Genomic DNA, 22,633 nt, shown 5'->3' on the forward strand with positions numbered 1-22,633 from the left:
AACTGATTTTTATTTTTGCTCAATGTGTAAACCTAACATCACTAATTCATATAGTTCAGGACACGACACACAAATCATCTGATATCCACTTAAATGATTGTGAAATATTTTTCATCATGCTTGTAATGCGACTTTAACCAGACTCACAGGCCTGATGACACTTTGTAAAACAGCATTTTTATTTCAAACTTTCAGAAATCCCATTATTATTTCCATTCACAAGAAAACTGACAAGACAGATAAAGATGACAAAAGTTAAACAATCCGGGGGGGATAATACTACTGATTGTGCCTGCAGGTGAATGTTTGGAAATTGAGGTGAAAGTGTCTCTTCACATTTGACAGAAAAGGCACAAAAATGTCACAGAAACAAAACAGACTTATTGGGGAAGGGATGACATGGATAGAAGGGCAAGACAACAGAGAAAATAATCTGGAAGTGGTCCTCGGAAGTTCTCAACCGCTCAGCACCATCCGGACGAGCTCTGTGTGGAGAGTGATGGAGAAAAATCAGCATTTCAGAGTACAGACATAAAGTCGGGTATAAGCCATTTCCTAAACAGCCATATCAGCAAATAGGATCAAAAGCCTGAATTTATTTAGAATAATTAGATTTATGAAAAAAGGCAAACAGCTAGGGAAGGAAAAAAAAGTGTGGTAGAAATGTTTGAGTTCTGCAGACAAATTTAAATAAACAATTCGTGTCTGCTTGCCGCATTTTAGCTCATGTTTACACTTGGTTCACCCTGAAATCCTTTTCCCCCCTCTCAAAATCGTTAGCGTTAAACATGGGAGCAGCCTTAAGGTGTGCAAGGATGCTACATGCAGGCCACATTTAGGTGGGGCTGAGGAGCACCGCAGGAGAGAAAGGTTAAAGGTCAGAGAACACCATCAGTGCTCAATATCTACAGACTAACATCACAATTCATTAAAACAAAAATTAAAAACAAAAAAAAAAGTTAATTCACTACCCTCTGTTCAACCAGATATTATATGATGGACAAAAGCGATGAGACAGGAGTCAGTGAGCATGAGGCAGTCGCACAGCTACGGTGGCTCAGAGGTCAAACACTGCAACTTAAGAAAACACCAGCAAACAGAAAAACACTGCAAAAGTGCACAAAACAAGACAGAACTGTGTCTGGGGAGACATTAACAATATGCAGAATATGCAATGTCTTTTATGATTCATATAACACCATTAGCCGTTTACTTCTAGCTTCTCACTTGTGCATCCCCTCTTCCCAATTCTGCCTGCTGGCATTTCAGTGTTGCAGTGTGTTTGACTCAGGGCCTCCGTAGACAGAAAAACACTGTGTACAGCGGCCCTACATTCATCCAATGCAGCCTGAAATCTATTTTAGGCAATACCCAACAAAGCTGCAACTGAGAACTCAAATGTCCAACTCTGATGAAATGAATATCACACAGTTTTTAGCCCGACACAAGGCTGCGCAAAGTCCCACTAAGATTATGTGACAATAAAGCAGGTAAATATGTGTAGCTGGCACCACAGCACATCTAAACCAAACACTCTGTAAAACGATCTCCTGTGCTACGTGTGAGAAATTTACAAAAGCTACTGAAACTTGAACTTGACTTTGAGATTTGATTTCATCTAAGATTTTTAATTGATGAACCTATGGTATAATTTCAAAATTCTATGTCGCCTTATTATTACGTTACCGAATTCACAAACTTGGGTGTCCACGCAAGGGGGGAAACTTTTATGTCCTTAAAAGCTGCCCCCCCATAATTGTGTTTTTGTGGACATTTTGTTGACTCCATTTATGCATAGGGGATTTTCACATACTTCACTGAAGAGGGATGTGTCACCCTAGTTCCGCCACTGGTCCATGCCGCCTGCCTGCCCAGCGGGGTAATGACAATACCCCATCAGCCTTTTACAGCTCAGGGGTAAAAATCAATGGCAGTAGTGTTATTTTTCCTCATATAAACTGGTTCTTATTTGTTATTTGTCACTGATTAAGTCACTTGGATGAGTGACGAAACGTTTCTCCCACTGAAAACGCTACGGCCAGATGAACAGAATAAACTTTTGGAGATTCTTATTTGTTGTTAAGAAGGTTTTTATGCACAATGATCTACCTTCGTAGTTAATGCAGCCATTGGCGTCTTCATGTCCCGCTAAAAGAGTCTCCACCTCTTCTTCTGTCATCTTTTCACCTAGAAGATAAAGAAGAACATATTAGCACTGAAGCACAGAATTAAGAAATAGACATTTGAAAGAAGCAGAAAGCACAGCCTTTACACAGATAACTACTTGAACGCAGGCCAACTGTGATTTATAGATCGTGACTAATACTTCATGTATTCTGCAGGTCTTACCTAATGTGGTGAGGACATGACGCAGCTCAGCTCCCATCACTGTGCCATTTCCCTCCTTGTCAAAGACGCGCAGGCCTTCAACAATGTCATCAAAGGAGCACTGGTCCTTGTTCTTAGCAATGGCCTGATACATGGGCAGGAACTGCTCAAAATCCAGCATCTTGGTGTTCATCTCTGCAGGGGGACAAACAACAGTGAGCCTTCAATGGTGAAGGTGAATAAGTGAATACGTTTGAGATAATGTGAGTTTTTGGGTTGAATTTAGTAGAATTTTGTGATGTTTTTCTGTGAGGCTTTTGTTTCTTGCCCATTCATGGTGATGATTCAGAGTTCAGTCACATGGATGTGGGAGATGATATTTAAGGCTGACACAAATAACCTGTTCATCTGCATTCAGAGCTATGTTTTTTCTGCTGCCACTTTCTTTGGACCTGCTGTGGTGACCCTTTGGGCAAGGGAACAGCCAACAGTAGCATCAGATAAATAATGTTTTGTGCACATTGTTATTATGATCAAAACTCAGTTTGCACACAGCAGTAAATTTAGTCAGACATGTGTTTTAGTTCAGGTGTGACTCTTACAAGTTACACTGACAAAGTAAGCCACTAAGCAGTGACTTATCACCTGTACTACTTTGCGGCGGTTATAACGAGACCTTGTAATTGTACACCTGACCACACTCTTAACCAAAACAAACTAATGCTGCGGTGATAGTCATCTGCTTTTGTTGTGAGTAGTGAATCAGACACTAGCCTTCCAGCTTGGGGTTTCCCAGGACTTTGAGTACTTCAGCATTGACTGGGTTCTGTCCCAGAGCTCTGATAACATCGCCACACTGGCTGTAGGTGATCTTCCCCTCGCCCGTCCGGTCAAACAAAAGGAAGGCCTCTTTAAACTCTAGTGAGAAGGAAAGCAAATGCAGAACTCCAGTTCAGCGGCAGAGCATGTTAGGTTCCCAAAAATTACAGACAGGCCTTCATGACACAGGTAATGACGTGTGCACTAAAGCTTTATTGATACCCTGTATGTAGGAAGGAAAACGTGATTTTTCATACGTTGTTTTGACAGTAAACGCTAGCAGCTTCTGTGCATTTCATTTCAAAAAAGCAAGAGGTTAGCAAGTGGGCCAATAAAATTCTCACGGCTGTAAATACTTGTTCGCAATCAATGGTGCTCTTAAAAATAATACACAGCATTTCATTACTATAAAATACACAATGTAGTTTTTTCCACTGGAATCAAAAACTGACACGCTTCACATAAACCAAGTCCTCTCCTCACTGTCAGTGGTCAGTGTGCAGCACAAAATTACAAAAGCATGAAAAGCATTTCTGTTCTGTTAAAAAAACAAACAAAAAAAAACCAAAAAAAAAAAACCACTACAAAGCAAACGTACCATAGCAAACAATGTAAACTGTGTTTCAGTGCCGTTTGACACACCTACACCACAAAAATGTGAGTCGTTATTGTGTCTGCTAGCATATCACACATTTAAAAAGCTCAAGCATGCAAACAAATCAACATGTTTCACCCAAGTCCTGTTTTGCAGGTTAGCACTAGTGATGAACTCAGAGTTAAACGCTTGTCCAGTTTGAGTCGTGAGGCGCCTTCAGGTTTCCCACAGTGAATGCCATTCAGTGAGGTGAGTTAAATTTAGCTCACTTTCACATTGCAGTTCTCATTTACCTGCAGCGATCCTACTCAAGTACAGGGCCAGAAGTCAGAGCTTTCTTCTTTTTTTTCTAAATATGTACTGGTTACATTAACCCGATGAATGTTATGGATAATAAACCCCTTTAACACCTTTTCATAATGAGACTCACCCATGATCTGGTCCTCCGTTAGGTCGGACTGGTTGAGGCACAGTTCAGAGAGAGAGAGGAGAAACAGTTAGATGAGACAAAACGACGGAGACTTCAGTGAGATTTACAGATGACTTAATCCCGCAATGCCATCAATTACAGGCAAGAAACGGCTCGGAGCTAAAGGCTCGAGTGAGTGAAGCAGGCTAGCAGATTCGCATTTAGCGTTACCTGGGCTGGATTATGAGATGGTAAAATCATTTTCCATAAATACAGCAAAATGCCGATATTTCCATAAAATTTTCTGCGGGAATCTTTGACTTACCATGTTTTTTTTTAGAGGGTTTAGATGACAGATGGCTCAAGCTGCTGGACCTCCTCTGAGCTCCGAGGACTCAAACGGCTCCTGCGTGGTACATCCCCGGTGATGTCACCGTTGCTTTGGCAGCAACAGCCAATCACATGCCTCCATTTAACAGCTGCATTTCTCGCATAGTTGCAGGGTTGCAGCTCGTTTGTGGTGCAGCACGGTGCTGCAGAGCCATAACCTGCACGCGTGCTACACACCCCCTTCCGGTTTTCTGAAAAAATAAGATGCGACACATTAACACACAAATGTAAAGCACAGCTACTGCATGAACGCTGTAATATCGAATATTTTTAACGGGGAATTCCCATCGTTGAGTCCTGCTATCGCCACACATTAATGGTATAAACCTGTGACAGATGACGCTGTCCTTTAGACTTAACCTAACACCGCCTACTTTTTAATCCCGGGCTCAGTGAAGAGCCAATAATCAGGCAGCTTGACAGCTTTGTGCCTACATTGCATCTGCTTACCCTGACAATAGGTTATCAAATGGGTGAAATTCCTCAGTTCTATTTTTATTGAAGCAACAGCACTAAACGAATGTATAGCTTTTTCTATTAACAGGAACCTCTGTAAACGTTTCTGTAAATTAATAAAAACTTTATATTTTGAACTGCCAGAGCTTTTCCCCCCAGTTTTGCAAATTCATCATGTAGTTTTACTGGTGCAACCCACTTAAGATCATTGTGGGATGCATGTGGACCACAATAAAATGACTTTGACATGATTTATAGGGTGATCTAGGCTTGTTTTTGATGAGGCATTTGATATACTGTGTGCACAGAGCACTTCTTCACTGAAGCATATCATAAATTTTTTTTTTTTTTATTTTCTTCAGTCTGTTTGGCCCCATCATCTGATACTCTCTCTTCTCTCAATCCCCAACCAGTCGCAGTTGGCTGCCCTCCCTCAGCCTGGTTCTGCTTGAGGTGTTTATTCCTGTCAAAAGTGAGTTCTTCCTTCCCACCGTCTTCACGTGCTTGCTCGTAAGGGGGTTGTTTGTTAGGGTTTTCTCCACAATACTGTACTGGCTTTAACTTGCAGTATAAAGCACCTTGAGATGAATGTTGTTTTGATTTGGTACTATATAAATTAACCTAATTTAGTGATAAGGTTTAAAGTGGTTTTGCTAAAAATGTTGTTCTTTGCAATGAGGATGCATAACAGGTTGGGCAATTTGTCAGGAACGGGATCACAGATACAAGCGGTGAAAATGAGCTTTCTCTGAAGGGTGGCTGGCCTCTCCCTTAGAGCAAGTTCAGCCATCCGGGAGGGGCTCAGAGTAGAGCTACTGCTCCTGCACATTGAAAGGAGCCATTTGAGGTGGTTCGAGCATCTCACAAGGATGGCTGCTGGGTAAGGTGTTCCAGGCATGTCCCATCAGGAGGAGGCCCTGGGGCAGACCCAGGACATGCTGGAGATAATCTCTCTTGGCTGGTCTAGGAATGCCATGGTGTTCCCCAGGACAAGCTGGAGGAGGTGGCTGGGGAGAGAGAGAGGTCTGGGCTTCTCTGCTTAGGCTGCTGCCCCCGCGACCTGGCCCCAGATAAGCGGAAGATGGATGGATGGTAAGTTCAGTTAGGTTACAAAGCAAGAGGTTCGTCATATATAAAGAAAGAAAATAATTACCACTAAACCTTTTCATTTAAAAAAAAAAAAAAAAAAGTATATTTATGTGTTAAAATGCAGAATAGTGTATAAAATGAAATACTAAGACAGGTTTTTCAGGAAAAAGATTTTAATGTTGGATTGGTCATTTCATCAGGTACCAGTGTTTGCGGGCACACACTCTTTCAAATTCATGATGCTGTGTGACTGTGATGCCTCAGTCTTACAGAGTACACAAAAACCTGAATTATATTCACACATGAAATGAAGACATGTCAAATTCAGCTGGATGTACAATTTCCCTCTCTTCATTCTGCGTCTTCAGTCGTCTCGCCGCATTGAAATCGGACAAAGTCTAACACTCGAGCCTGCTGACCTCTGAGGAACTGTGCCACAGTCCTGCTGGGGTCTGCCAGGAAGGTCTGAGGCAGCAGGCGTGTCTCACTTTCGCCACAGGGCAGGTCATCCATGTTACCCAGAGACAAAGGCGACTCTCCCACTATATGCTGTCCCAGTTTACGACCTAGCATTTCCTGCTCTCCTTCCTTTCCACCCTGAAATACGACCAGGGCTCCATAACGGCCCATGGCTACCTCTGTCTGGGTGCTGATGCCGCCGTGTACATATGAACCAATTTTCCACTCAGCAGGGATGCCCACCGTCACTGCCCGCTTCAAAGACATGTTCTCACCAAGGCGACCTGAGGAGCAAGAGGCACCGATATAAAACCAAAGCCTGCTGCAACAGACTGTTCATTTTCATGCTATTAAGCAACAATTCAAAAACTTGACAATTTCAAATTTTGTTCCGATTATATTTCTATTTATTTACATTTTGTTTCAAACCAAACAGCATGCACTCCTTCCTGACAATCTGACAGCATCTAAACATGTCAGCTTTACACTTGAATGAACAACCTAGCCTAGCAACTTTTCTGTAAAACTTTAACTGCCTAATAACATCCAGCCTACTGCATCAGTTTAACAGCCAAAGTCTGAATGTATTGTTACAATATTTCATACACTGCTCAAAAAAAGTTACACTTTTTAATCAGAGTATATTATTGATCTGGTCAGTCAAGTAGCAGAGGGGGTTGTTAATCGGTTTCAGCTGATTGGTGTTCATTAAATTAACATGGTCATATGAGGCAATATCTGGACCCTAAGAGGTTACACAGGTAGTTTAGCTCCTCTATGATGGTACACTCGTATGTGTCATTGCCAGAAGGACCGCCGCGTGGCAGCACAGCCTCAAGAGCATGGAGGAGATTCCAGGAGACAAGCAGTTACTCTAGGAGAGTTGGCTAGGGCCGCAGAAGGTTCTTTAACCCATCAGCAGGACCGGTCTCCACTCCTTTGTGCAAGAAGGAACTTGAGCACTGCCAGAGCTACAAAACGACCTCCAGCGGGCCACTGGTGTAAATGTTAATGTGTCTGAGCAATCAGAGACAGACTTCATGAGGGTGGCCTGAGAACCCAACGTTCCCTAGCTGGCTCTATGCTCACTGCCCAGTACTGTGGAGCTCAACTGTCATTAGCCAAACAATACCAGAATTGGCAGGTCCACCACTGGCACCTTGTACTTTTCAAAGATTAGAAACGGTTCCCCCTGAGCACAGACTTGTGTGATGGATGCAAAAGGGTCTGTTGAAGCCATGGAGAACGTTATGCTGGCTGCAACATTGTTCAGCATGATTGGTTTGGTGGTGGGTCAGTGATGGCTAAGGAATGCCACCCCGACTCCCATTAGCTATCCTTGAAATCCTTGGACCCATTGTCAGACCCCACACTGGAGCAGTGGATCCTGGGTTCATCCTAGCGTATGTAAATGGCCGGTGCCATGTTGCGAGAGTTAGCAGACAGTTCCTGAAGGATGAAAGATTTGATACAGTTGACCGTCCCCCACACTCGCCTGATCTAAATTCGATAGAACACATCTGGGACATTATGTTTCGGTCCATCCAACCTCACCAGTCTGCACCTCAGACTGTCCAGGTGCTCAGTGATGCTGTGGTCCAGATCTGGGAGGAGATCCCCCAGGACTCCTAATTAGGAGCATGTCCCCACGTTATCAGGCATGCAATACAAGCACATGGGAGCCATTCAAACTAGTGAGTACCATTTTGAGTTGCTGCAATAAAATCTTTGTAAGACAGACTAGCCTGCCACATAATGTTTTCACTTTGATTTCAAGGGCATCTTTAAATTCAGCCCTCTGCAGGCTGCTAATTTTCCTTTCCATCAAAGAATTTGGCATCCTTATAGATACATAGATATCCAACATGATCTCTCTCCCCCCTCTCCCCCCCCCATTGAGATCTGATGTGTTTAACATATTTTTCTGAGCAGTTTACTTTAAGTGTGCACCACATTTCTCTCCATCTTATATTTCTATTAAGCTGTGAGCATAAAAGTGAAATGCCTGAATAACAGAAAACCATAATTTTAACAGACTGCAGTGTTATATGTCCCATGTGTGAAAAGTGCTTTACAATGAGCAGTGTCCCTTAGGCAAAGTACTGACCTATAGTGAGAGCCACCTGATCAGCTAGTGAAGTTCCTTCACCCACGCTGAGTTTGCTTAAGTCATCGCTTGACAGGACACTCTGGAAAGAAAAGCCAGTTTGTTAGTGTAAGGACTGCTACACAAGGCTAATGTGTAGTTTTGCGTTTCTTCAGGAGTGTCTAAGTGACTAGAGCAGTGATTCCCAAAGTGTTGGCGGGAGCCCCCTGGTGGGCTATGAAGGTTCTGCAGGTGGGCCACACAAATTCAGACACAAATTCAGTTTGAAATTACTCACAAGTATGTACAGTTACCTATTTATATAAAATGTATTTATACAAAAAGGGAATTTAAACTGGTAATGGGATGTGGTTACTTTACAATACTACTCATTACTCTGACTTAAATGTACTGCTCTTGTATTGAAGTTGGTGTCCCAGTGGCAGGTGGGTCATCCATTAGCCTAATACTTTGCATATAACTGGGTAGCATAAAAAATGTATAGCCAAAGGCCTGTGAGGTTGATTTTCTTTTTTTTTTTTTTGTTAAATACAATTGTTCTTAAAGAAAATACAACATTTTAGCTCATATTTTGATTAGATTGAAGATTTAAGGTTGGACCACAGAAAAAGTATGCAACACTGAAGTAGTAAAAAACAAAAAGAACAACAAAAAACCAAAACACTGAAGTAGTAATGCACTTTTAACCTACCAAACCCAATGAACGACTGATAACACTGTTAAAGCATGCACTGCCATAATTTCTGTAATCTGTGCGTTTCATTTCACCTTTGGTGGGACATATGGTTATGCAGCTTCAGGTTGACCTGGTCAAGAGGAAACAGAACTATCTAATAAAGGAGATGGGTAACATCATCATCGTTTCCCAGGTTCCCAGAAGCATTCTTGAAGGAAGCTGCAATATATTCTCATCTGGCACGCGTCATAAGTGTTACTCTGTCAGCACTGACACATTAAAAACTCTGGTGTATCAAAAAGTTGCTGCACAAATCAGTTTTAAGAGTTCAAGTACTGGTGTGGCATAACAGGATGTTCAAAACACCAGATTCAATTTAAATGAACAACTAGCAGTGTTTGGTCATGGCTGTACACAGCTCATGTTTGCCTGAAGCTGCAGGACCAATTGCGATGCTCGTCCCTGTAGGTGCCCCATTGGTTGGTGTGCATGTTGATGTACCTTGTTGCTGATGTACTGCTGTGCATTCTTTCTGGTTCATACCTACTCTATTATGTTTTGTCTGAAGGCCACATGCTAAATCATGTTTTAGTTTAGACTTCCATGCACCTTAGAGGTAGGTGAAGTTGTGACACAATAATGATCTGTTTCCATTAACATTTATGAAATTAAAATAAAATAAACATTTATTTCTACTCCCAGGCCTCAGCATGCATCCTTACCTTTACATATCCCGACTGACTTTGAGTTTTATTTCTGAAGTGGGCCAAGGTGGCAAATGTCACATCCTTAACCAGCTGCTGGAACTTCTCATTGCGTGCCACAAAGTCTGTCTCACAGTTCACCTGCATCAAAAACAAACAAACAAACAAACAAACAAACAGAGAGACAAAAGACCAAGTTGTTGAGAAAAAGAAAAAAGGAGAAGAACTAGGAGGAGATGGCTAATGAATCCCCGCACCAGTGGGCTTACCTCAACCATTACCGCAGCTTTGTCCCCCACAAACACGCCGATCAGGCCCTCTTTGGCTTTGCGACCTTCGAGCTTGTTTGCTTTGCTCCAGCCCTCCTTCTGGGCCTGCTCATGCAGCCATGTCTCTGCCTGAACATTTGCCAAATTACATTGAAAACAGTCCCACAGCTCATTAGTGTCAAAGACATAACGCCGAACAGCACCTGACAGATTACGAGAGGCCCTCACCTGTGCTACGTCATTATCAAACTTCTCCAGGGCTTTCTTACAGTTAATAAAAGTGTAGCCGGTGCTTTTCCGCAGTTTCATGAGGAGGGCTTTCTCTGCTGCCAGCAGCTGACATCCCGTGTGTAAAGACTGCACATGCTGGCCAACACTGACCTTAGAGACACAGAGGAGCACACACCACAACTTCAACAAAGCAGCCACATTTATGTATTTGAGGACCCATTCTATGCCATTGGTCACAGTAAATACAAATTTATAGTAAATTTTGCTTCTGCTGTGATATCAAGTGGCTATGAAATGCACGAAATGCGAATGAATTAGCAAAGTTAAGTCACTGAAGATGTCCCACAAACGCAGGAGGCTAACTCAGCGAGACAAACAACACGAGTTTAAAGTTAAACGTCAATCATGCCCTTACCTTTGCGACATCTCTTGTTAATGTTCTGAACAAAAAGGTTAAGGACATCTTCGCATCCAGCAGAAGTGAGCAATCTTATGAAAGCTCAGAATGTCATTGACGTCCACGCTGTGGAAGGAAGCCGTCCAGGGACAAAAGTGTTTAAGTGATTTGCTTGCACTTCTGCGCCACCTAGAGTACTGGAGGGCAGCCAGCCCAAGGTTTTGCGGAGCCTTGGGCAGATTTTGGGGCCACCGTCCCCAGCTAGTCCTACTATTAACTACATATTGTCCATGCTTAATTGTTTATGCATTATACATATTAGCATGTATATGTATTATATATTAGTATGGTGAAAAGAGTTAAAATAAACCAGCGGGTTCAATATTTTTATTGTTTCTGAAATGTGCAAACAGAGCAAAAGAGTCCCATAGAATGTAACACAGGCCTAAATGTTCTTTTTCACATAGTAATGTAAATGTAAAGACAGACAACTTTTACTAAATGAATTAGAAACTAACTGATTAGAGAGCTAATAGTCGGTTATCAACCATGATATCTGTGGTTTCCAGTCAGCATCACCTAAACTTTCCACACCTATACTGAAATCAAGACTCAGTTGATGCTTCTGTTTAACCAACAACATTATTAGTTAATGTTAAAGATTAATAACTCATATATTGCTTTGTTGTATGTTGCATGTATGCTGCTGTGACACCTCAGTTTGTTTTATTTTGAGAGGGATGAATTCTTTTTTGAGCTTGATGTGATCTAACACTTACAGTTTGCATGAACGTGACCCCCCAGCTCTGACTGTGAAAATGATAAAACTTTAAAGATTAAGGTTTAAGTCTGTTAACATCTTTATCAAACTATTTCACTTCATTTTGTATACACACAATAAGAGAGCTAGTTCTCTTAATAGTTTTCAGTCATGTGACTGACTCGCTACACTGGCAGGTACAACATCATAGGAAAAACAAAGATATGAAGAGAAATTATAAATTTTGGGGACTTGTGATCTCTTTTCTGACCTGGCAGCTTTATTTAAAACTCCTGAAAGCGGCGATGTGTCTCCTAGAGTTTCAATTTGGTGACATCTAGTGGTATTTTGTAGAGAATCGCTCACCTTACACTGCTGCCAGGATAAAAGTTTTCAAAGTGCGAACAGCTACGTATGTTTTTGATCCTGATGGGTAAATAATGGGTAAATAATGCTGCCCTGTGGGATGTAAGAAACAAGAAATTTTTCATGGTTAAAACAAAATTAAGTGCTACAGGTTACGTTTTGTTGACTGAGACATTTAAAGTGTAGGATCAGAAACGTTCTGGTATTTTAGTTTGTCACATTAATGCCGTGTGTAGGAATGTTTAGCTTATTTTAGAGTTTAGAAATGTGTTAACATAGAATGTAGAATTATTTTAGAGACACTGACACTGCCCTCAATGTAATAAAGGCCTGACTGAATTTAGGAGTAAATTGTAGGAGACCCCTCCCCCAGTTGAACTGTGAAAGGTTTCAACATTTGTAACTGGATAACTGTGGTCTGGAAGGGAGATGGGTTTTATGACCTCTAGGGAGTCACCTACACCCACAGTGTTTTAACTGTCACGTACACACATCCACACGCACACTCACTCATGTGGACTCACACATGCGTACACAGTCACACACGAGCACTCACATAGACACAGACACAGAGTTTGCAGCACACTGTGGGGGGGTTTTATGATGGGGACGCCTCTATAAAGTTGGCTGTAACTAACAAAGGGGTGAAGATTTTGCAGAGGGACACACCAGCCTCGTCTTCCCTTCTAGAAGTGCATGCTTAAATGAAGATGAATAAAGATGAACAAAGGTTTTGTGAAATAACTACTGAGTTCCGGTGCCGTCTCTGGATGCCTCGACGAATAAAAGAACCGGGGTGAAACTGATTTCGCAACACGTGCCATATCAATTAAGTTAACCGAGTATTTTTCCAATGTCAGCTAAATCATTCCTACAGTTTAAATGAGCCGCCACTGACAGGCGTGGTTGCTGTTGAGAAGCAGGGATTGGTGGGATTTGAACCTGTAAGGTGGGGTTAGGAGAGATGTGCTTACGTGTTGGTGTCATAATCTACGCTGTTCTAGCAGCTCTAACATTGATTAATGCATTTGATAGCATTTAGGCCAAGTTAAACTGAAAGAGATTAAAAGAATGGCTGCACAGTGAAAGGACGGGCAGGCATGTCCCAGTAGCTGTCACATCACGTGAAAACTATCGATTGATCGATACTGGTCTGTCAACAGAACACAAAGCAAACATGAAGTGCTCCCTATGTCACTACCTGATGACGTGCTTGCCTGTGTCAGTCACAGCTGCTTCCTGCACTGCACAACTTGAAATTTCCCAAATGTGCTTGACTGCAGTGATAAACTACAGATAACAGACCATCGAAGCAAAATTCAAATGTCTGGCACAGCAGACGGTAAACAATTTGTCTCTAGAAGCAGATCATGATCGAGTTTGTTCGGACACAGTAAACGTATTAAACCACCTGAAAACACACAACAGCCTGCAATCTAATGAATGCATGAAGGGCAAGAGCAACAATGCAGTGACTGCTAATGTGAATCGTCTCTGAACTTAGATGTCCATAAAAGGTACTGTTACTTCAGTCCAAAGCAAAAGCCTCAAATATAATAACAACACTGTTATCTCAAATAGCATGGCACGAAATTGTATTAAATAAATAAAGTTTTTGGAAATTTGAATTTCAATCACAGCTCACACCCTGTATTTTCAAAGCTCTATAAATGCAAACACATCATTTTGGAGTTGATGCAGCAGTGTTATAAATCTAATCATTGTACGTAGTATCACTAGGAAGAATCAGTGGATGACAAAACACGACATACAGTGTGTTGAAACTTTTGAAAAGTATATTTATTTTTGCCATTGAAATGGGTAGAAAGTATACTTCTAGCAGTGCCAACATTAAATGTGCCTCAGACCATTTAGGAGCTGTAGGTATCAAAATAGAGCAAAAATGCAGTGCAAAAATGGTCCAACATAAACACAGTGAGGTTTGTCCATTCTTCGTAAACTTAACTGAAAACAGCTGAACTGCACCAACTGGAGACATCATGTTCAGTAATGATGGGCAAACTTTAAAGTATTTTGAGCCTCACAAAGAAACATAAAATAAATAATAAGTATTTTCAGCCTCATAAATAGTCAATATTTAACCAAAATAATATTTCCTCCAGTCAGGCCATGTAGATAAATAAAATATGATGGTAGATTAAGTGCTTCAGTGGTCTAAGCCTACGTCACAGCGTCACGTGCGCTTTTTACGTCCAACACAGAAACTGCAGTCGTGGTGCTTTCGTTTGTACTCGGAACTCGGAAATTCTGCCTTGCGAGTAGGAAGATGTAGGTAACCCCAGACTGCAGATGAGCTGCATATGTGTTTATTGGTAATTTGTTTTTGTAGAGGGCTAGCAAAATAACCGTTTTCAAGGGCGTTGCCATATTGGAATCCCCTAACCAGAACGCCGTTTACTCGGGTGTGACATCATTCCCAGGTCCGTGTTCTGATTTCCGAGGTAAGTCGAACGCAACACAAGAAGTAACCAATAACGACCCTATCTAAATCCCAGTAATGATAAACGTGTTCCTGATTTTGGCATAACTAGTTACTGTGCTTGTTGCCACAATAATAAGTGGCTGTTTGTTGATCCTCCAGCCTGGAGGATCAACATTTTACAACATCAGGCTGACACTGATCCTCATCTGCAACGTTGAGGTGCACATAAGCAGGCTCATAATGAGAGAACTGCTGATTTAAACTGCAAATTAGCTGAGTAAACACGTGCAACAGAAAATACAGCAGATACGCATTGTCATTCAGGAGAAATGATCAGAGTGAAGAATGTGGGGTCAAGCTTTCCTTCTCACTGTGAAGGCAAAATGTAAAGGAGTCTTTTTTTCCCCCTCCTTTACCTTCCAACAGTAAGAGAGTTTTATCTGCAGCAGCACGAAGGATGCAGGATGAACAGAAGAGGGCACCGATGCAACACTGAACTGGATGCAGTGAAGGAAACAGCAGGCTCTTTATACACTGATACAGAAGTCTTTGTGGTTTATGTCATCCAGTGAGGGAGTTTAGAAGGAAAGCTCAGGAGCAGCGGTTTCCAATTTGTGAGTCCCAACAGCTCTGAGGAATAGCTAATCCTCAGGCATTAAAAAGTCCTATCTCAGAAGTGAAAAAAGATTGAACTTGAAGGGAGTCAGAAAGCCATGGCTTCATTTTAAGGAGTCATAAGGGTTTGATTTGGAAACATAAATTGGCACTAACTGCGGCTGTACACCATATATCCCAACCATGACTGCGGTGATCCCACACTAACCTGATAAGATAAGCATTTTCTGCATACCTTATAAAAAAGTAGCCTTTACTTCCTTTTAATATTATACACCATCAGCCAATTGATGTGAGTTTTTAAAATGCACATGTAGTACATGGTTTATTAGTATTCACTATGACACACAAAAGGAAAATTATCCTAATTTTTTATGAATATTTGAAGCAAGAAAAGCAAAAAACATCAAAGCTTACAGGAGGATGGGAAAAGGCAAAACTTCACCCACTCTTTTGCTCAACCTGTGGTGAGCGGCAAACATAAAGCTGCTCCTTCCATGCTACAGAAATAGCCTGTCCTTCCAAACATGTCCTTTGCAAAAATATTTTCAATCTCTGTTTCCGGAGGTGCCCGCCCTTTGCAAAAGTGCCCAGCTTCTATCCTCACAAAGACAGAAGCACATGAATACACAAATTCACAAAAGGTCAGAGCACGCACACTCTTGCAGAGATGCCCTCACTCTGCCATTTCAATCATCCCAATGTAATAAAACTGTCCACACACACACACACACACACACCCCTCTTTTCCGTTGTCCTCCACCATGAAGAGCAGGTTGGTGCTATCGGTCACGGAAGGTGAAGCGGTCTTTTAGCAAGTTGGAGCCGTCGTGGTTGTAACTGATGCGGTTCTGGTAGATGTCATCCATGGTGAAGCTGCTGATCTGTCGGTAGCGTTGGCTGTTGATGGTGCGGTCGATGGTGTCGTGTCGAGGAGCCTGGATGACGCTGAAGACGATGGATTCCGCCTGGAGGAAGGTCGTGTAATAGGAGGGAAAATGCAGGGAAAGGAAGGACGACTCAATGATATCGCCTGCAATGTCTCCCTAGGATGAAGCTACATAAAGAAGCAGTGTTGGTTCTGCACAACCAACAAACCAGTAAAATAGTGAGAACTCAAATTCAGGAATCAGCTTCAAAATATCTATAGTGGCGAACCTTAACATTACTTTTGAGTTTTATTCTCTAAAATTGTACAATAGGCTGTAGAAAATTAATTTTCAAGTTTTTACTGAGAATTACAGATTTATTGGATTAACAGTGTTGGATTATCCTTTAAGCTGGCTGCTTAGTTTAGCCAACTTAGGTAATGATCTCAAAATAAACATTCAGAGGTCCAGCTCTTTTCTAAACTGGTAACTTTGGAATGTTTCCAAACATGATGCCAATTACTTCACAAAAATACCAAGCTTCAAAGATATGATCTGTTTCTATTGTGCAGCTCATAACGAGAATCAGATGCTTAAAGAAGGAAAAAGGCAAATAAGCTAATTTAAATTACTTCATACATATTATTAACACTACAATATATGCAGCAGAGGATGGAGAGCAACATTTCATTTAGTTTCGCATTAATTAAAGAAGTATGAGTGTGCTTGCTGAAGAAATCAGTTCTCGAATGCTGTATTTTGACCTCAGTTACACATTTGAAAAGTTTTTTGTTTTGTTTTACTTTAAGACCTTCTGAAGTGCTCAAAGCATCTCTGTTGTAGTTCCCGCCACAGAAGGTGACACCTGATTCTTGTCATGATGTCACGCACATACTGTAATTAAAGCTGTGAAAGATTTGCAGAAAACGTATGTAGCCTGTGTGTTACCTCTGTGTCTGCATCAGTGGCTTTCAGCTCAAACTCAGTGATGGTCTTTCTCACACCCTCCTCATTAGTTTGAATTAGCAAGGCAGATTTATGCATGAGGTGACCGGGACGAGAACCTGCCACTTTTTTGCTGTTATAAAAGCTGTAGAGTTTGTTAGATTTCACATTTCTTTCATATCTTTCAATTTAGTGACATCATTAAGAATTTTTTTAAATTAAGCTAAGTATTTAAGTGATCAGAAAACTTTTCTTTCTTAATTCCTGTCAACAGCTTGTTTTCTGCACCATTTAAGGTTGTTCCCTGCACTTGAGATTAAAGGTCCCTCTTTGGACCCACAAGGACTGTTGACTTATTTCTTGGCCAAAATGGGAACAAAGTTATTTTAAAAACCCAATTAGTCTTTAGGAAGGACAAATAATATTTCAGAGCTTCTGTTGTAATCAGCAGATATCTGCATCAAGACCTCCTTCATGAATAAATTTTAAAATGTGTTAAGCTACCAGGTATTGTTAAAATCTTCTGCCATTCACCTCATTTGTCCCATCGGACACGGTGATGGAGAACTGGGATACTTAATGGATATACATCTGTCCAATTAAGAAGCAGAAACCACTGTGAGTCTATTTCAACCTCGTTAGTTTAATATTAAAGCGACAGCAGGTACAAAACTACAAAACTCTGAAACAGGGAATGGCTTGGCAGACCGTTGCTCTCTTCTGATCCCTCCTGACGGATTTTTGTCTACCTTTGATTTTCTTTGTGTCCATTCTACCAATTCCGGTGGTCACGGGCAAACGCCAGTTCAACAAAGTGAGTAATTTAAGAGATGAATTCTTCTGCGTCTGTTTCCGTTAAACGTGTGATGTCTTATGCTTCATATTTTGTTGTGACATGTGTTTGTAAGCCACCATGGCATTTTCTGGCCACACACTGAGTTTGTTTCCTGAATTTGGCTCTTATCAAATTTACAAGGGGATAAAACTAAACTGAGACTAAAGTTAAACTGGAATAACAATGCTTCTCTTTACTCTGTGTTGCCTCCGAAGTATAAAACCCAGTGGGAAAGGTTTGTTTGCAACAATCCAGCATTACTCAGTGTGAAACTAAAGGTGACTGTCTTAAAAACAAGAACCAGATTTTTCTTTTTGCTTCCCAGGAGTTCTGTTATCCTCGCTTATTTTGGATGCAAAGACCTGATGCAGCCGTTTGTAAGACAACACATTTATGGTTATTCCTGACATACAAAGTGTGCAACAGACACATTACATAGTTATCTATGATGTGCATTAATGAGGAAAAGGACAAAACTTCTTCTGAATTTAGACTTTCATTGATTTCCAGCTGTGATATTTCATTTCCCAACATTTTCACATAGAACAGTTTAACAGGTAGAATTAGAGGAAAAGCGACTGGAAGAAATGCAAAATGAAAATCTCATGAACAGAGAGAAGATTAAGATCCTGACGGAAGAAAATGAGAGAAAGAGCGGTGAATTACGTAGAAAAATTATCCTACCAGCTTCAAGAAAAAGAGGGTATTATTAAGGACAAACAATGGGCTCTCCAGGATAAGAATCAAGAGCTCCTAGAAAAGATTGATGAAGCTTTGGAAAAAATTAAAGATCTGCTCCAAAAGGAGAGAAAAGAGAGCATAAAAGAGGAAAATATGGTCAAGAAGAATCAGGAGCTCCAAGAAAAGCTTGACGAAGCTCTAGAGAAACTTAAGGAAATTCACCAAGACAAGAAACAACAGCCCATAGAGCAGAGAGACCTGCAGAGCAAACTCCAAGGCATGGAGGAAAAATACAAAGCGCTGCAGGTGAAGCATGATAAAACTCTGCACAAAAATCAACAGTTGCTTCAAGACAAGAAGCAAATGGAAATGAAACAGAAAGCAACGGACTCCAAGCTTGAAGAGATGGAGGAAAAACACAGAGGGCTCCAAGTAAGGTTAGATAAAACAGTGCACAGAAAGAAATTGTTTATCCAAGAGAGAGAGCAACAGGAAATGCTCAAGAAAGAAATGGACTGCAAACTTGAAGTCTTGGAAGAAAAATACAAAATGCTCCAAATAACTCTGAGGAAACACAGCAGAAAAATAAAGAGTTGCTTCACTAGAAAGCCCAACAGAAAATACAAAAGGAAGAAATTGATTGCAAGCTGAGGAACATTGAGAAACACAACGAAGGCTTGCAAGTAATTCTTGATGAAGCTCTGAAAAGAAATAAAGAGATCCTCCAAGACAAGAAACAACAGTCCACAGAGCAGAGAGACATGCAGAGAAAACTCCAAGGCGTGGAGGAAAAATGCAAAATGCTCCAAATAACTCTTGAGGAAACACTGCTCAAAAATAAAGAGTTGCTTCACGAGAAAGACCAACAGAAAATACAACAGGAAGAAATGGATTGCAAGCTGAGGAACATTGAGAAACACAACGAAGGCTTGCAAGTAGGGCTGGGCCATATTATACCGTTCACGGTAATACCGGTATAATGTTAGGCAACGATAGGAAAATGAAATATCGCGATAGAATATGAGTAAAACGCGCATGCGCAGTGCCTTTGTTTTCATACGCACACGGCCGATTGTTGAGTGAAACAGATGAACCAGAATTGGTTTGTAAAAATGGTTTAACTTCCGTGATGTGGAACTGGTTTGGTGTTTGTCCGTCAGATACACAACAAAGCACATTTTTTGCAGAACATGCAAGCGGCTGTCGTTATTGTCGTATTTGTCGGACTAAGATGCTCTTAAATCTGGGAGTAATCTGGGTCCTAAACTCCGTATGCTTCAGGTCAAACAACACTGCAGCATCACTGAGAGTTAAAAACTGTCTAAATTCTTTCATCTTTAATAAAACGATCAGCATTGCTGCTTTACCAGGTGTAACTATGAAGTTTAACTTCCAGGCATCCATGAAAACAAAATTTATTACATTTAACGGAGTTAGAAGTTAGCAGGAAGCTAGCGGAAGTTAGCTCGCTAGTTTCGCTAGTTACCTAAGCATGATATTGCATGTTCTGACTGAGAGATTTCTGAAAAAATTAAAACGTACAGCTCTGCTATCACTTACAGCATAAATGAAGACAGGAAACTAAACAGCAGTGACGTTTGTAGGGCTACTGAAGTTGGGCTAGCTGGTATATAATGATGTGCTACGTGATCGCTAGCGACACAGCTATGTTAGCATAACATAAACAGTGAAGCTGGAGGACGAACACTAACACTTTCCCACTTATAAAAGTTAACGTTAAGGTTCCTGATAGTTGGAGACAAATTCAGTCGCATGGCAGGATGCTGTAAACGGACCAAACTTCAGTCAGGAGAACAACTGAGATAATCAATCCACAATATGAGGTCAGTCATTAATATACTGCAACAACATGGGAATAGAGCAGCTGCCAGAGAATTCAACATTAATGAATCAATGGTACAGAAGTGGAGGAAGCAAGAAGAATGAGTTTAATAAAGTTTGATTTATCTGACTGCTTTGTTTCGCTTAATGTGCCTTATAATCCCGTGCACCTTATGGTCCGAAAAATACGTACTGCACACTGCCGTTTAATGTTGCAAAGCACCTCTTTTTAACTTCAGTGGATATTATACATGGTTATGCTCAGTATATGTCAGCCCATTTCTACTGGAAATGCCTTTTGGTTAAACTTTCAGCAAGGAATTTGCATTTGCACTGTTACATTTTTATAAAGCTTTAATGTACATAAAAACCAGCTTCTTAAGTGAAAATAAATGGAAGGTTGTCTTTTTGCGCTAGTAATGTTGTGGAGTTGTATTTTGTCTCGCATCAATTATATCGTCAGTTATATCGTTATCGCAAATTTTCAAATATATATCGTGATAAATATTTTTGGCCATATCGCCCTGCTCTACTGGGAAGTTGAGTATATTGGATGTTTAATGGTAGAAACAGACTTTTTAGACTTCTAGAGACTGACTGATGTGAGTTTAAATCAAATCTGAATCCGATGTGCTTATCTTCCTAGTTGTGGTCTGCACAGATGTCAGGTTTTTAAAACGAATTAAAGGGCAATAGTGTGATCTTTTGTATTTATTTATTTATTTCCTTTTCTTTGTCCTTCTTTAAGAAATTTGTATTGAAATAAAAAAAAGAGCAAGGGCTTTTATTTTGTCCTGATGAAAACCACTTTACTATACTTGACATAATTCTTTTTTATTTACACAGATATGCAGATATACTACATGTGTAACATTCATTTCATTGTTTAAATATTTAATAATAAAGTACATGAATAACTTGAGCTTATTATATATCATAGTAAAGTATATTTCCTATTAACTGGGCAGTAGTGATGGGATTTCCGGCTCTTTTTAGAGATCCGGCTCTTTCGGTTCGGCTCACTAAAAAGAGCCGGCTCTTTCGGCTCCGAACCGGCTCTTCAGGTTGTCTTGTTGCTTTAATTAATTTATTATTAACAATAATATAAAATTATGCACAAAAGGAATTACTAACGTAAAAACAAGTGGTTTTATTTATATATGTTTATATATAAATATATGCGGTGGCCCCTAGAGACAAAACACGTACAAACTCCAAAACACATTTCTAGCATGAACTGAACTTCCAAAGCAGAGCTACTAGATCACTTAAATTACACAATTGAAAGCATGTGTGTATTGTTTGTATATTTATACACAGGCACTCATATATATATTCAAATAATTTAAAAAAAAGTTCATTTACCTGTTATTACCACACACCAAATCCGGTCGTTGGTACTTGCTGGCTTGTGTAGCCACAAGATAACAAAGGCTCAACACTGCGCCCAGCATCCTGGAGCACTTCTGTTGTCTTTTGTACGTGTTTTGAGTTTTTATGTGCTTCTGAGTTTTTATATGCTTCTGAGTTTTTACGTGCTTCGGAGTTTGTACGTGTTTTTACGTGTTTTTGGAGTTTTTACGTGTTTTGGAGTTTGTACATGCTTCAGAGTTCGTACGTGATTTGAAGTTTGTATGTGCTTTGTCTCTAGGGGCCACCGTAAATATACTTTTATTTATTCACTCCACATAAAATGTAATAAATAAATCATATAATACAAAAATCAACTATTCACATTTCAAGTTTTAACTATTTAAATTTTCAGCTTTTTCCTTTCACAAATTTAAAGTGAAAAGAACACAAAACACTGCAAACCACAACACAATTAAATATAAATTATAATATGAAAACTAAAAGAACATGCATATTCTCTGTCATATGGACCTGCATGAATAAACTTTCTCAATCCTTTATCATCTGCAACCGAAAATAGTTGTGGATGATTACTATACCTTTCTAATGTTGTCCCTGCCTCTCTTTCTCTCTCTCTGGCTCTGTTCCTGTGCTACTGAGTGTAACTACCGCCCCTCCCCCCTCTGCCCAGCGTAAAGCACAAGGCTCGCGTGCAGAGTGAAGCGGAAAAAAAGTGCGAGAGAGAGGCTGAGAGAAAGAAAAAAACAAACAAACCACGTGACGGCTCGCGATAAGGAGCCGGCTCGCGTCGTTCACGTCAAAGAGCCGGCTCTAAGAGCCATTTCGTTCGCGAACGACCCATCACTACTGGGCAGGTCATTCTCTTCCTCTTGACAACGCTGTCTTTAAAGAAAAATATATAATTCTCTATATTCTCTATAGAGAATATATCTATATATTAGGGGTGCAACTATACTCGTATCGATATTGAACCG

At 40.6% G+C, this 22,633-nt stretch overlaps 2 protein-coding genes across 2 annotated transcripts; both read right to left on the reverse strand.

The window, feature by feature from the left end:
* Nucleotides 1-155: 155 nt before the first annotated feature.
* Nucleotides 156-4,613, reverse strand: myl6 (myosin, light chain 6, alkali, smooth muscle and non-muscle). Its single transcript, XM_086292225.1, has 6 exons — nt 4,477-4,613; nt 4,173-4,200; nt 3,103-3,246; nt 2,350-2,523; nt 2,110-2,187; nt 156-485 (listed from the first exon to the last, which is right to left on the reverse strand). Exons 1-6 carry the CDS (start codon nt 4,477-4,479, stop codon nt 457-459), a joined length of 456 nt encoding a protein of 151 aa, XP_086148351.1. The 5' UTR covers nt 4,480-4,613; the 3' UTR covers nt 156-456.
* Nucleotides 4,614-6,225: 1,612 nt separating this feature from the next.
* Nucleotides 6,226-11,078, reverse strand: tsfm (Ts translation elongation factor, mitochondrial). The gene is made up of 6 exons (XM_086292224.1): nt 10,948-11,078; nt 10,530-10,682; nt 10,302-10,430; nt 10,051-10,173; nt 8,653-8,734; nt 6,226-6,829 (listed from the first exon to the last, which is right to left on the reverse strand). Exons 1-6 carry the CDS (start codon nt 10,993-10,995, stop codon nt 6,438-6,440), a joined length of 927 nt encoding a protein of 308 aa, XP_086148350.1. The 5' UTR covers nt 10,996-11,078; the 3' UTR covers nt 6,226-6,437.
* Between the last annotated feature and the right edge of the window lie 11,555 nt (nt 11,079-22,633).

The sequence above is a fragment of the Aulonocara sp. 'chitande type north' Nkhata Bay genome, linkage group LG5 (assembly GCF_057382095.1).
Source record: "Aulonocara sp. 'chitande type north' Nkhata Bay isolate Kocher_YH1m ecotype deep benthic linkage group LG5, A_spYH_male_GT1.1, whole genome shotgun sequence".
Classification (NCBI taxonomy): Eukaryota; Metazoa; Chordata; class Actinopteri; order Cichliformes; family Cichlidae; genus Aulonocara; species Aulonocara sp. 'chitande type north' Nkhata Bay.

Excerpts from the sequence above, each read along its gene's own strand:
- myl6 (XM_086292225.1), bottom strand. Across the intron at positions 3,247-4,172 it reads AACGGAGGACCAGATCATGG|AGTTTAAAGAGGCCTTCCTT; the intron begins GTGAGTCTCATT and ends CCTTCTCACTAG. Across the intron at positions 2,188-2,349 it reads TCATGTCCTCACCACATTAG|GTGAAAAGATGACAGAAGAA; the intron begins GTAAGACCTGCA and ends TTTATCTTCTAG.
- tsfm (XM_086292224.1), bottom strand. The coding sequence starts at position 10,995 with ATGTCCTTAACCTTTTTGTTCAGAACATTAACAAGAGATGTCGCAAAG. Across the intron at positions 10,683-10,947 it reads TAACAAGAGATGTCGCAAAG|GTCAGTGTTGGCCAGCATGT; the intron begins GTAAGGGCATGA and ends TGTGTCTCTAAG. Across the intron at positions 8,735-10,050 it reads GTCAGTCGGGATATGTAAAG|AGTGTCCTGTCAAGCGATGA; the intron begins GTAAGGATGCAT and ends TTTTCTTTCCAG.